This window comes from Rousettus aegyptiacus, unplaced genomic scaffold (assembly GCF_014176215.1).
Source record: "Rousettus aegyptiacus isolate mRouAeg1 unplaced genomic scaffold, mRouAeg1.p scaffold_m13_p_17, whole genome shotgun sequence".
NCBI classification, from domain to species: domain Eukaryota; kingdom Metazoa; phylum Chordata; class Mammalia; order Chiroptera; family Pteropodidae; genus Rousettus; species Rousettus aegyptiacus.
In genome coordinates this window covers 41119242-41133974 of record NW_023416292.1, presented here as the reverse complement: position 1 = coordinate 41133974, position 14733 = coordinate 41119242, and the positions used below count along the sequence as shown (strand labels likewise).

Sequence of the window (14733 nt, the reverse complement as noted above, 5' to 3'; positions counted from 1 at the left end):
TGTGTGTTGGCTTCATTCTCAGACAAGGTCTTTGTCCAAACTAAAGCAGCTCTGTACATCATATTTTTCTCTCTTCACATTCAGTGACTAGTCCAATAATTATAAAACAAGTTGAATTTCATCTATCAATTGTAATTAGTGACATTAATAGTATAAAGAGAAAAAATTATGTAATTTTCACAATCAAGGCTAGTACAGACATTTGATAAAAGGCAAGCTCTATTTTTCACAAAAGGCAATAGCAAATTAGGAATAGAACTATCTTTAACTTGGTAAAACTATATATATACCAAAACCTACAGCAAGCCTTGCACATAACTGAAAAATTTTTAATGCATTCCCTATAAGATCAGGACAAGATAAAAGGTCTCCTAACACTGGTGTTATACTACTGAAAGTTCTGGCGACAGCTATAAAGGAAGAAAAAGAAATAAACAACATAAACATTAGAAAGTAAGACACAAAACTGCCACAATTTGCAGATAATGTGAATATCTACTTATGAAATTCAGTTCTCTATACCAACAAAAATAGAAATTATTTTTAAGAGGATAATGTTTACGATAGCAACAAAAACAACAAATTGCCTAGAAATAACTTTAAAAGAATACGGAAAACTTTTAAGGACAAAACTCCAAAGCACTAAAGTAATATGGAAGATAATCTGAACAGTCATTTTATGCTTTTGGATCATATGTTTTAATATTATAGAAAATCGCTACTCTCTAAACTAACCTAAATATTCAAGGAAATGACAAACAAACTTTGTTGTGCATTTTGGAGGAATGATTAATCTACTCTAAAATTTATTTTGAGAAAAGGATTGATCCATTAATAGTAAAGTCAACCTTTAAAAACAAAAGAGGAAAAATTTGTTCTACCAGGTACATTAAGATATTCTACAAAACATAGTAATAAATATAATATGATATTGATGCAATAACAGGTACATGAGTCTGGACAGATCCATATACGTATGAGAACTTGATATAAAATAAAAGCAGCACTATAAATCAGTGAAGAAATCTGTCAAGACCAAATGTGGCAGAGTATTTGGTTCAATGGGAATTTTTATACAGGGAGATTTTAATTGCTACAATCACTTTGGAGTACAATTTGGAGAGAATATTCTCATGTATTATGATATGATTTTTGCACAAGTTCCACGAGAGTCTTGCATAACTATGTTCAATAGCAGCACTATTCGCAATAGAAAGAATGTGGAAGCAGTCCAAATGTCCATCAGTGGGAGAATAAACTTTTGAAAAATTATGATGATTCAAGTTATTTTCACAAGATAGTAGTCATAAAAATAAATAACAGTGGTAAAATAACATATATGGTAGTAAAATAAATAACCTATGGGTATACACAAAAACAGATGAATTTTGGAAACATGTTGAATGGAAAAAAAAAAAAACAAGTCCTAGGAAACTACATAATGTATGATATCACATTAATGATATCACGAAACTAAATATATGGCTTATAAGTGTGCGTGTGTATTAAACTATATTTAAAAAGAGCAAAAAGCAAGTTCTCTGGGACTTCTGGCCTACCTATTCCACAGAGAAATCCTCTAGGCAGAAAGTCGAAGACTCTTGCAGTTAGACTCTGCCTTCATTTACAGGAATGGTGGGAGCCAAGAGGATGGAGCACTGATAATGTCTGCTACTCAAAGACATAAAAACCTGAGTTAAAGATAGGAAATAGGTGCATGCGATAGGGGAGAGCCCTCTGCATATAACATTCGTGGCCTTCTAGTTCTTAAATATTTGCTGGATTGTTAGTTTTATTATTATTTATTTTATTATTATGCCTCATCTCCCCCATATATTCTTTCAACACTTCATTAAAATGACAAAAGGAAAAATAAAATATTTTTCTTGACATAAAAAGTTAAAAAAAATAAAAGAGTTCCCAATTAGGAAAAAAATTGCTCCCAGTTACAAAAAGCTGTTAATTGTACAGTTTGTTTTCTGCACAGTACAAATATGAAAATATTTAATTTTTTTCTTCAATAATTGCTCTGTTTACTTTTCCTTTTTAGTCTCTTAAGACATCTTGGGCAGAATATATAGCCACGCATTCATTTTCAAATGTTAAAAACCCAGTTGGTTCTGTCTCATAGAGAACTCAGTGCCCACATCTCCACTGCCAGCGCCTGGGAGAGATCAAGAGGAAAGCGGCTGCCATGTGGTGGGCAATTTCATTCCTCTTGCCCTACATACCCCTCCTTCTCCTTCCAGCATCTCCAGAGCTGGGAAAGGAGAAGGGGCATTAGAAAGAAGGGGTAAAAGTCTGACTAGCAAAACTCTTACTATTAAAGCTGCATAGAATAAAAAAAGGGTAAAAATCTTACAATTTTAGTAATATTATATTATTATTCTTATTATTTATTATTACTACTCTAGGCTGATAATGTTCTTATCACAAGTGGGTGCCTGTATGCTTCTCTCTGAGTCCTTCAGGAAGCTGCTGAGAGGAGTCTAATTGCTCAATTCTCTCATGTGGAAGATATATTCTTATCTTTAGTCTTTCTGTGTTTCCACACATTTCTTTTGGTGCACTCCATAGCCTCTGGTTTCTGATGTCCTCTCATTGCGATATTCTAAAAAGGGGTGCTGGTTTGGGGTGCCAATAAGAACAGTGGGAACATAGATTTCTGCCATGTCCATTTTACTTTTGTGATGCCCACTTTAGCATATTGGCCTGAACTGTCTTATTTAATTCTCACAACAATCCTATGAGTTAAGTGCTGTTCTTAACTTCATTTTACACATGAGGAAAATGGATTCAAAGCAGCTGAAAAGTCTGTGCCCAACTACTGAATTCTGGGGCTGGACAGAACTGAAGCATTCTTACTTCAGAACCTGAAACTAAATGACAATCAATAGGCTGCTTGGAGGAAATGAAATCAACCAGTGGAGGTAACTGCCTCCGGGCTGTGTTCAGATATGATGAATCATTCTCGTCTACGACAGAAGCTTTACTCATTTTCCTTAAGGTTTAGTGTGTCCATCTTTCCTGAAATGTGCGAGTTGTTTAATTACTGATCTGTAAATGTCAACATTTTGCCCTTTTGGCTTATCTTTTCTAAATTCCATTTCTATTAATATTTTCTTTAGATAGGTTTAAAAACATTGGTTAGGTTACGGTTTTATCATAATTAGACAATTTTATCATAATTCTCTCTATTTCCTTTAGCATTGATACATTTTAAAGTTATTTTTGTAAACTTAGTTTAATAAATAATCTCATGCATTTTACTTGTTTTTTTTTTAAAGACAATAATATTCTCTTTCCAAAATCTAAATTACTTGGAAGACATCATACTATATCTTACCTTTTAACTATGCAAATAACTCTAATACCCAAATATATGATTACATATGTAGGAAAACCAAAAAATTCTACATAACAGCTTCCAGAAATAATTAACATTTTTAGGGTGGTCGTAGCATACAAGATCAATATACAAAAGGCAATCATTTTCTTAATTACCAGTAATGAGCAAGTGTAATTTGTAATTTTAAAAATACCATTTACACTGAAATATACAACTCTATAACAACAAAAACACCAAATGATCCAATCAAAAAGTGGGCAGAGGACCTGAACAGACACTGCTCCCTAGAGGACATAAAAATGGCCAACAAATATATGAAAAGATGCTCAACATTGCTAGCTATTAGGGAAATGCAAATCAAAACCACAATGAGATACCACCTCATACCTGTTAGAATAGCTATAATCAACAGGACAAGTAATAACAAATGTTGGAGAGGTTGTGGAGAAAAAAGAACCCTCATACACTGTTGGTGGGACTGCAAATTGGTACAGCCGCTATGGAAAACAGTAGTATGGAGGTGCCTCAAAAAATTTAAGAATTGATCTACCATATGATCCAGCAATCCCTTTACTGGGTATTTACCTCAAAGACTTGAAAACCCATATCTGAAGATATTTGCACACCGATGTTCATAGCAACATTATTCACAGTGGCCAGGACATGGAAGCAACTGAAGTGTCCTAAGATAGTTGATTGGATAAAGAAGCTGTGGTACATATATACAACAGAATATTACTCAGCCATAAGAAGAGATGAAATACTGCCATTTGCAACAACATGGATAGACCTCGAGATAATCATGCTAAGCAAAGTAAGCCAGACTGAAAAAGTTGAAAATCACATGATATCATTTATATGTGGGATATAGACCTAAAAGCAACAAATGAACAGGACAAATAGAGACTCAGGGACATAGACAATAGACTAATGGTTACCAGAGGGTAGGGGATAGGGGAGGTGGGGAGAGGCAGATGGGATAAAGGGGGTCAAATATATGGGGATTGAGGGAGGGTGAAGTGGGTAAAGGGGATCAAATATATGGTAGCTGAAGGAAACTGGACTTTTGGTGGTAAACACACAATAGAATATATAAATGTCAAATTATAATGTACACCTGAAAATGATATAATTGTATTAACCAATGTTACCCCAATAAACTTAATTTTAAAAAAAGATTGTATACCAATTATACTTACACAGACATTTTTAAAAGTTTATTTAAAAAATTCTATCTTTGAAAAAAATAAAATAAAATTATGGTAAATATGTACATTTGTTAAAACAATAAAAAGCTATATTATATGCTTTAAAAATATAATTTACCATAGACTGTAAATATAAAATCATTTTGAATAAAGTTAACAAAATTCATATAGAATCTATTTGCTTAAAACTAAAAGATTACTGATAAAAGAAATTAATATCTAAATAAATAGAGATATACTGTGTTTATGGATTTAAGACATAATATTTCTAAGATATAAATTCTCCTCAATTTAATCTGTAGATGCAATGCAATGCTAATCGATATCCCAAGGTTTTTAAAAAATGTATTTACAAATTGCTTCTAAAATATAAATAGAAAGACAAAGGAACAGAATAGTCAAAATAATTCTGAAAAGATTAGTATAGAAGACTCACACTGCTTGATTTCAAGACTACCTAAATGAACAGTAATGAAGAAAGAACACATGGTATTTGTGAAAAAAATAGACACACAGATCAGTGAAACAGAATGGAAAGCCTAGAAATAAACCTACACAATATATTCAACTGATTTTTGTCATAGGTGCAAAGGCATAGTCTTTTCAACAAAAGATGCTAGAATAATGGGATGATCATATGTAAAAAATTGAGCCTAGGCTAAATGTCGCACCTAACAAATTAAAAGGTAAAATGTAAAACTAACAGTTCTAGAAAATCTCTATGATCTTGGTCTTTGAAGAGTTTTTAGATATGTCATTAAGAACACAATCCATAAAAAATAAAATATTGGACTTAACCAAAATTAAAAATAATTTAGCAGTTTCTTATAAGTTAAACATACACTTACTATACAAACCCAGCAATCCTGTTTTAAGTATTTACCCAATGAGCTGAAATCTTTTGTTCACACCAAATGTGTACGAGAATGTTTATAGCTTTATTCATAATCGCCAAAAATGGAAACAATCCAAATGTCCTTTAATGAGTGAGTGAGTGGTTAAACAAATGAGTTATACCCATATGAGGGAACATAACTCAGCAATCAGAATTAATGAGGTACATTGATTAATGTAACAACAGAGATACATCTTAAATTCTCTTTGCTAAGTGAAAGAAGCCAGATAAATTGTCTATATGCTGTATGATTTTGTTTATATGACAGTCTGTGAAAAGCAAAGCTATAAACACAGGAGGCAGATGAGTGATTGCCAGGGCCTGGAGATGGGAAGAAGAGCCGATTACAAAAGAGCACACTAGAGAAAGGCATGTTATCTTTGTGGTATTCTTTGCAAAACTTCAGTCTAATTATGAGAAAATACAAAATAAATCTGAACTGCTGAACATTCTATTAAAATACCTGGAAAGCACCATTTCTTTTTTATTTCTTTAGAGCTTCATCTCTTTTCCTCTTCTTGTAAGGCTACCAATCAGATCTTATCTATGTTATTGATTTGATTAACATAAAGGATTTCATAAAATTGCCTTATCTTTTTAATATCTAGAGGAAGTATAGTTATGTCATCTCTCTCTTATTCCTGATAGTGATCATTCGTATCTTCTCTAATTCTTACCTGATTGGTCTGAATAGAAATTTATCAGTCTTATTGACAAGCATCTGGGTCTGATTTATATTTCACTGATTTTCACTATGACCTTTATTATTTCTTCTGCTTAATTTGGGTTTAATTTGCTTCTCTTTTTCTAGTTTGTTAATATGGACACTGAAGGAATTGATTAGGATCTTTGATCATTTCCAATATTAATGTTTAGTGGCATAAATTTCCCCCCACACTGATTTTGTTTCATCTCACCTATTTTAGCATACTGTGTTTTAATTTTCATTCACACAAAAATATTTCCAATTTCTTTTTCAATTTCTTCTTTGATCAATGGGTTATTTAAAGGTACGCTATTTACTTTCGGTGATGGTTAATTTTACATGTCAGCTTGGCATGACCAGTTGGCTAAGCAAACACAAGTCTAGATGTTACTGTAAAGATATTTTTTAGATGTAATCAATATTTTAGTCAGTCAACTTGAACTAAAGCAGATTATCCTCCATAATGTGATGGATCTCATGCAGTTAGTTGAAGGTCTTAAGAGCAAAAACTAAGGTTTCCCAAAGAAGGAATTTTGCCTCCAGATTGCAATATAGAAATTCTGCCAGAGTTTCCAGCCTTCAGATCTGCTTCCTTGACCTACAGATTTCAGATGTTCAAGCTCCCACAATCACAAGCCAGAGCCAAATCCTTAAAAATCAATCTCTATAAATCTCTCTTTCTCTTTCGTATATATATATATATATATATATATATAATTATTTCAATGTCCAAAATACGGCAATCTTGGTAAATATTATGTGTACATTTAAAAATAATGTATACTCTGCTGTTGTTGGGTACAATGTTCCAGAAATGTCCATTAGGTCAAATGAGTTGATAGTGTTATTTGAGTTACTATAGCTTTGCTGACTTAGTATTCAGTTATATGGAATACTTGTTTCATCCATTTTGCAAGAGGACATCTAAAATTTCCCCCTATAATTGTGGATTTGCCTATTTCTGCTTACAATTTTGTCAAGTTTTGCTTCATTATTTTCAATTTCTGTTAACATGAGTCTTGGCTATGATTTTGTGGATCTGATACCAAAAGCAAAGGTAATAAAAGTAAAAAAAAAACAAATGAGACTACGGTAACTAAAAAGCTTCTGCACAGCAAAGAAAACCAACAAAAAAATGAAAATGCAACTATTAAATAGGGAAAAAATTTGCCAAACGTATATCTGATAAACAGTCAATATCCAAAATATATAAAGAATTAGAACAACTCAGTAGCAAAAACAAAATAAAACAAACAAACAAACAATTCAACTAAAAATGGGCAGAAGATCTGCTGAATAGACATCTTTCCAGAGAAGACATAGAGATGGACATTATCACTAATCATCAGGGAAATGCAAATCAAAACCACACTGAGCTATCACTTCATGCCTGTTCAAATGGCTATTATTAAAAACACACAATGAGCTGCTCTAAGAAGGGAACCCCAAATTTAACTAAAGCCTTAAGCACAATTAATTTAAAGTGAAATGTAACTGTACATGCAGTTAGTCATCCACCATAGGGCATGGTTAATAAAAGCAACCTTTCCTTCCCTGCAGTGATTTTGCAAAACCCCTTTTTCTCTTGGAGCTTGCTTAAATATTCCAAATTTAAAAAACTTAAGGTGGCCTACAGAAAGAGAAAAGAAAGGCCACAAAAGTTCTCTCTTTAAGTAAATAATAGCAGCCAACAGAAATAAATGAAATAAAGCCTTGTGAAGCATTAAAAAAAAAATCAAAATTAAAATTAAATGTGAGCAATAATATATTAATTAATTAACTAATTAATTAATTTTAAAAAATAGAGAGACAAGAAATAACAAGTATTGGTGAGGATGTGGAGAAGCAGGAAACCTTGCACACTGTTGGTGGGAATGTAAATTGGTGCAGCCACTATGGAAAACAGTATGGAGTTTCCTTAAAAAATTAAAATAGAACTACCATATAACCCAGCAATTTCACTTCTGGGTATATATCTAAAGAAAACAAAAACACTAACTTGAAAATATAATGCACTCCCATGCTCGTTGCAGCATTATTTACAATAGTCAAGATACAGAAACAATTTAAATATCTATCAACGGATGAATGGATAAAGATATTGTTATACACATACACACACAACACAATGGAATATTATTGTTTAAAAAAAAAAAGGATGAAATCCTGCCATTTGTGAGATCATGGTGGTTATAGAGAGTACTATGCTAAGTGAAATAAGTCAGAGAAAGACAAATACCATATGATTTCACTTTATGTGGAATCTAAAAAACAAAACAAATGAACAAATAATACAAAACGGAAACTGTTTCATAGACACAGAGAACAAACTGATGGTTGCCAGAGGAGAAGGGGCTGAGGGGAAGGGCAAAAATGGTGAAGGAGAATAAGAAGTGCAGATTTCCAGTTATAAAATAAGTTGTGACGGTGTGATATACAGCATAGAAAATACAGTCAATAATACTGTGATACTACTGTAAGATGACAGATGGTTACTAGACATAGCATGATCACGCCATTAGGTATATTAATATTGAGTCACTATGTTGTGCACCTGAAACTAATATAATATTGTATATTGACCATATTTTAATACTCTATGCATCAGCTCAACAAAATGAATTTCTCTCTCACTGAAGGAGAACTGGCTACTTCCATGACTTTGTGCTTACTTCACTACAGCAGCAGTTAATCCTGGTCCTCGCCCTGTCATATAATCTGGAGCAGGTCACAATTTGTTCTTAGTGGAAAGATACATTGGGTTTGCTTTCCCTGTTCAGCGAGTGTCTCTCAACACGACCATTTATGAACTTACTGACTGGTTTATTTCTAATCAGATTTTGCACATAACACATTTTCTAAACAATTAAATCATCTTTCAGCAAAAGAAGTAAAGCCATCAGACAATGCTCATGGGCGACTTGTCTTATTGTGAATCCCATTACCAGAAACAGCTGATTTTATGGATAGGAGAATGGCATATTAAAGACCGCTATGGTCTCAGATCATACCTGGCAAGTGTGTGTGAGAGAGAGGGAACAAGATGTATATTCTCGGAACAAAACACTAATATATGATATTATTTCTCCTATAATCAGAATAAGGATCCAGGAACCAAGGGATAGAACTGGATAGTCCTCCGGTTAATATGATACCTAAAGTTTTGGACTATGCTGGTTTAGAGGTTTTGATATCCAACTAAGAACTCTTCCATTAAAGAACCCAGTGATTATTCCATTTAATGTGAAACCGATGTTAGGAGGCAGTTTAGAATTTTTCATGCCACTGAATAAGCAGGCATCATACTTTGATAATTACATTAAAAAATTTGGTTCATAGTTACAAAATATCAACAGGATTGTAGCACAACTCCAGGAGGAATAGGCATATTAGACTTGGAGCTGCACCAGTGAGTAGGTTTGGGTTTTCCTCCTTTGGGGAGCTGAGAACTATATTCCTGGGTGCTTGAGCCATAACTGAACTATATTCAGCAAGGAATGGGGAGAAAAGAAAGTATGTGAAGAAACATGTTATTAATGTTGGGCATCCAAAGGAGAGAATTATAATAGGAATTTTTTTTTCTTTTTTGGCTGAGCAGCATAATTATGGTCTCTCTTTAGAACATTCTTTGCCTTAGAAAGCTCTGTGATACTTGGCTACATGGGCCAAGCAGACCTACCCTCCTGGATTTTGAAACTGGAAGTATTAATGAAGAGAAACAGGATCGTGGGGTATTTTTGTGGCAGTAATAGCAGACACAGTTCTCAGAGGCAGCTGTGGTACTTATGCTGGTGACAGCACCTGGAGTCCAGTGACATCAGTGTCGAAAGCAGTATGTGAAGGTGGTGTGGCATTCAGTCTCTTGCAGTGGTGGCAGCAGTATCTGCACAGTTAGTCCTGTGGCATGATTTTGGCTGTGATCCAAGCTGCGCAGTCTTGGTTTGTTCTGCCCATTTTCTTAGCCTGTCTCTATGCTTTCTGGTCATTACGTGGGTCACAGTCTCCTTAAGAACTTCCTGGTTCAGACTGCTATGAGAAAACCTTGAATCTTCCTCAGGAGCCAGAATGAGCTTAGAGAGGAAAAATAGTCTTTTGATGACTTGCATTCTTTATAGACCTTTACTAATAATGTGATTCCTAACCTCAAAATGTTATAGTTTAATAAGAAATATAAGATATTTAGATGAAATAAGTATCTATAAGATGGAATAAAATCAAAATGCTAACTTGGGAACAGACCGTGTCATTCGTAAAGTCTTCCTAAAAGGTATGAGACTATAGTTAATTCCTGGAGGATGGGCAGATGGTATTTTGGGAATGGGGACCATATAGCATAGGAAGGAAACTCAGTATTCACTGGGCAGGGAGACCAGGCTGACTGAAGTACGGGTATGAACTGAAACCAATAAGCGGTACATTTGAATGGTTAAGAGGGAACCTTGTCTTCTAATCAGAAATAGAGAATTTCTCTATTTCTTCAAATATCTTAAATATACCTTTTAATTTTTTGAAGTTCAAAAATTAAAACATTGGTCAAAATTTTTTGCCAGGAAAAGTTTTAGAAATCAAGTCTGAATTAGCCTCCCCTCCCCCCCTCCCTCCATCTCCCCCTCCCCGAGCTATATACAAACTTCTTAGCCATTCTTTCCAGGGCCTATTGGATGAAAGAGCTAGGCCTAGGGGAGTAAAACCTGAAGACAGTTACAATATATATCGATTTGCATTCAATATTTCCATATTTTGTGGATTTTTAAAAATAATAAGCAGTGAACTACTAACGAATTGCAATGGCAGCACATAGAGTGAAGTTTATTTCTTGGTGGCAATGCCCACTCCTGCTCATTGCCCGCAGCTCCTGTAACCGTTTTGCCCGTTAAATTCAGGAAGACTTCCTGGAGTAAAATTACATTTGAAAGTGACCGAAAATAGTTTTTAAATCCAATTTCCCTGGCTTGACAGCGAAATGACCACACAGTCCAGTCACTAGGTCAAAAATCAATTACAAAACAGAAGATATTTTCATGTCTCTTATTTTTATTTATTTTTGCATTAGCCTCAGCAAAAAACAGGCTCAAAAACCACAATCAAGAAGAAAGGCAACCATTCAAATACAGGAAATACAGTATTGACTTTCTCCTGGCGGGATGGGTCGGCTGCCTTCCAGCCCCGCCGTGGAGCCGCTGAAGTTGCTGGTTCGCTCTGACGCCAGTGGCCAGATCCCACCGCTACGGAAACCCTCGCTCGGCAGCGCCGGTCGGTGCCAGGAAGCCCTCCTACCTTCGAGGGGACAGCGTCCCTCTCCTGGCCCGAGCCCGAGTCTGTCTCATTCCTGCGTCTCCCGCAGGCCCGGGGCCAGGTGGGGATGAGCCGCGGCCCCGCGCTCGGCCCAGCAGTTCCGCGTCTGCGCAGCGGGCGAGGGGCTGGAGCGGGGCCGGCCGGGGAGGCGCAGGAGGCGCGGGAGCCAATGGGCACGCTCCGGGGAGCCGGGCTGGCGGCTGCGGCCCGCGGGCGCGCACTCTCGGGATGGAGGGCGAGCGCCGGGCATCTCCCGAGCGCTCCTCTGGCCTCCCGGCCGGGGGCGCCGACGGCGAGAGCCCGGGGGGCGGCGGCCCCCTCCTGCGCAGCCGCGGCTCCTCCGCCCTGCTGCAGGTCGACGTGCTGGACCTGGACGAGGACGAGGACGACCTGGAGGTGTTCAGTAAGGTGAGGGCGGTGGAGACGCGTCCCGGGAAAGTTCCCCGTCAACTCCGGGAGTCAGCAGCGACGTGGGCTGCCGGGCCGGCGCGTTCGCCCTGCCGGGGCGGAGGCTACGAGCTGGAGGTGGGTGGGGTCCCCCGGCTGCGGGACCCAGCTGGGCCCCGATTCGCAGCCTCCCCTCCCTCTGCACTATGACCTTCCATGGGGCAGGGCTTCGTGCAATCTGCAAAGTTGTGATTTCCCCCTCCTCCCCCCATTTTTGCCTTCTCTTTTCTCCTCTGACACAGACTTCTGGGGACAGTGCCCAAACCCAGGAGGCGGTGGCTCGAAAGTGCCCCAGGCTCTGGCAGCTTTTTCTCGGGCGCAGCCAGCCCCGATCTCTGGGAGAATCATCCGAATCTAGGGAAACGATTGTTGTTTTAGTGTTGCTGGTTGGGGATTTGAGACTGGGTGACACCCGAGGTGAGTCTCAAGTTCGGTGGGAATGGGTGCGGGGGAATCCTCTCTTCGGGAGAAAAGGGTTCGGGTGGCCAACAGGAAGCTCCTCCGCCAAGGAGCTCGGGATCTCCCAAACTGTAAGTTACCGCCACCCAAACCACAGCCACGGCTTTCTCCCCCGCCCGCCCCGCCCCCAGGGAGATCTGGGACCCAAGAGTCCTCTTAACTTGTAGTTTAGTTGGAGAGAAATTGACGTGGATCAGTTGATAGACTTGTGCGTGTAGACTGATGGTTGCAATTTCTTTTTGGAAAAGAAAAAATACCATTCTCGCAGGGCCGTTGAATGACACTCCAGTTTCTCACGTCGCTGCTGGTAGAAGACTTGATTTGAAATGAGAACATTGTAGTACTAAGAAACCCAGGCTGTAGTTAAATGTTACCTTCGGGTATTAGGTAAAGCAACATATCTAAGCACTGCTTTATTTCGGGAGGGCGAACTGAAATTCGAAAGTGAACAGTTATACTCTGACCCTAAAGGGGAATATGTAAAATTCTTTTTTGTTTTTTTTAAAACTTAGGATTAAATGAAATGGTAGGCACTAGTCTAGATGTTCAGCCAGAGTGTCAGTTTTGTGCTCTTGGTAAAGTTATGTGGCATTTCAATGTGTTTAAATGGTAGAACAATGGACATGGAGGTTTGCTTGCAAAAAGTTGACACTGTCTTTTTATATTCTACACATACTTTATTTTCAGATGAAAGACAATTGGCCTCTTTACTTGCCTTCATAGTTGCTGCTAGTAGGCAAATGTTCGGGTATGGCTCTGCCAGAATGGGAGGAGGCAGTGTTAGAAGTGGTAACTGTGATCAGAATCATCTGGGATTGTTTTAAACTTGTCCTATGGCTTCTTTCCCCCATTCTATGTGTCCCAGCCCTCTCTTAATCACCGTTTTAATGAACCCCAGTTGTCAGGGGGTGGATCTAAGGTGAAGCTAATGATGAAATTTAAGCTATAGGTATAGCTTTAGGTGTTCATTTGCTTAGGCCTCTGGAAATGTTGGGAGTTACTGGGAGTCATAGACTTTCCAGGTGGGAAGAAAATGACAGGTTGCAGGAGACGCATTTCTAAGTTAGCCCTTCTGCAAAACTGCCTAAAGCTATCTCAGAGGAAAGGATTCTAGGTCTCTATGGTTCCGATCAGTTGTCGAGATTTCTTTTCTCATTCTAAATATAAATTTGTTTTCCCACCTGATTTTGTATTCTTTTTAAAAGGCTGTGAGCTTCAGACCAGTATACCTGGATCTACCCTGCTTGTTAGTGTTATATAACTACGCATATTTGCCACTTAGGAAAAGTTAAGAACCACTTCTATAGAACCACATAGATTAATGTAAGGATATCATGTTGGTTAAAGCCCAAAAAGAATACTTGGAAAAATTTTAAATTAGCCGCCCGCTTATATATAAGTAAGTTGAATTTTTCAACCATTAACCACAGCCAGTGAGACAAGCATATTTAAGAAAGTCCTCTGCATTTGGCCTCTTTTTCTACTACTCCATTTCTAGCTGGCTTTTCTATACAATCTACTACTGGCCAGCCTGCCCTAGGATGGTATCAAGAATTACTTCCGAAGTATATAACGTTACCCTTTAGTACCTGGAGATCGACCACTTTCATATTCAGTATACAGTCACAATTTTAGTCCCTTATTCCCATAGACGATTTGTGAATATATACCATGCCACTCTCCAGGAGTTTTTTAAAGAATAGGATTTTGACTTACATTTCCTTTCCCCCCACAGTATATTGCCCATACGTGGCAAATACATGTGAAGTATTTTTGCATAAGACTTTGTGCTAAGGATTCTTTGGATAGAGAGAAATGCATGATTCAGTTTTTCTATCACAATCTTGACGTCCAGGTGGAAGATGTGACAGAAACTTTAAATGGCAATATAAATAAAGATGGAAAGTAAACGAAGCATTGTTCTAAATTTTTAAGAGTCCAGTGAGAAAATGATATCAAATTCTAAGAGAGCACAGGGAAGGCAGAAGATATTGACTTAAAAGAACAAATATAGATGTTGGAAGGTTGGAAAACATAACCTATGATTCAAAAAAAGAGAAAGAAAAAAAGAAATTATAATGTGTAAGAATAGTGTTAGAACTGGGCTGAACTGAGATGTGGCTTGCAAAAAAATTAAGTAGAATAAAGGCAAATTTCGCTACATTGAAAGGAAAAAAACTCTTCTTTTGGGAGAAAATTAATATAGTAAAACAAAAATGAATTGCCTTTATTATTAAATAATATAATATGTAGAAGAAGCAGCAGTTGAAATAGAGCATTGGTAAATAGTTCACATTGAAACACTGAGATGCTTATCTGGCACTCAGTAAATGACAGCTCTTAAAGCTCTTAATATTGGCCTTTTTAAAGATAT

The 14733-nt window shown here is 37.1% G+C and overlaps 1 protein-coding gene across 3 annotated transcripts in view; it reads left to right on the top strand.

Annotated features, from left to right (window-relative positions):
* The first annotated feature begins 11666 nt into the window (after positions 1-11666).
* Positions 11667-14733, top strand: part of SNX7 (sorting nexin 7) — a 70629-nt gene continuing 67562 nt past the window's right edge. The window contains exon 1 of one of the 3 annotated variants that reach the window (XM_016127551.2): positions 11667-11861. In XM_016127551.2, coding sequence (XP_015983037.2) covers positions 11682-11861 — 180 coding nt within the window. In that variant the 5' untranslated portion in view covers positions 11667-11681. Of the gene's footprint in view, positions 11862-11955; positions 11979-12182; positions 12318-14733 lie in introns of those variants that run through there. The other 2 variants (XM_036235156.1, XM_016127552.2) reach the window with 2 other exon arrangements.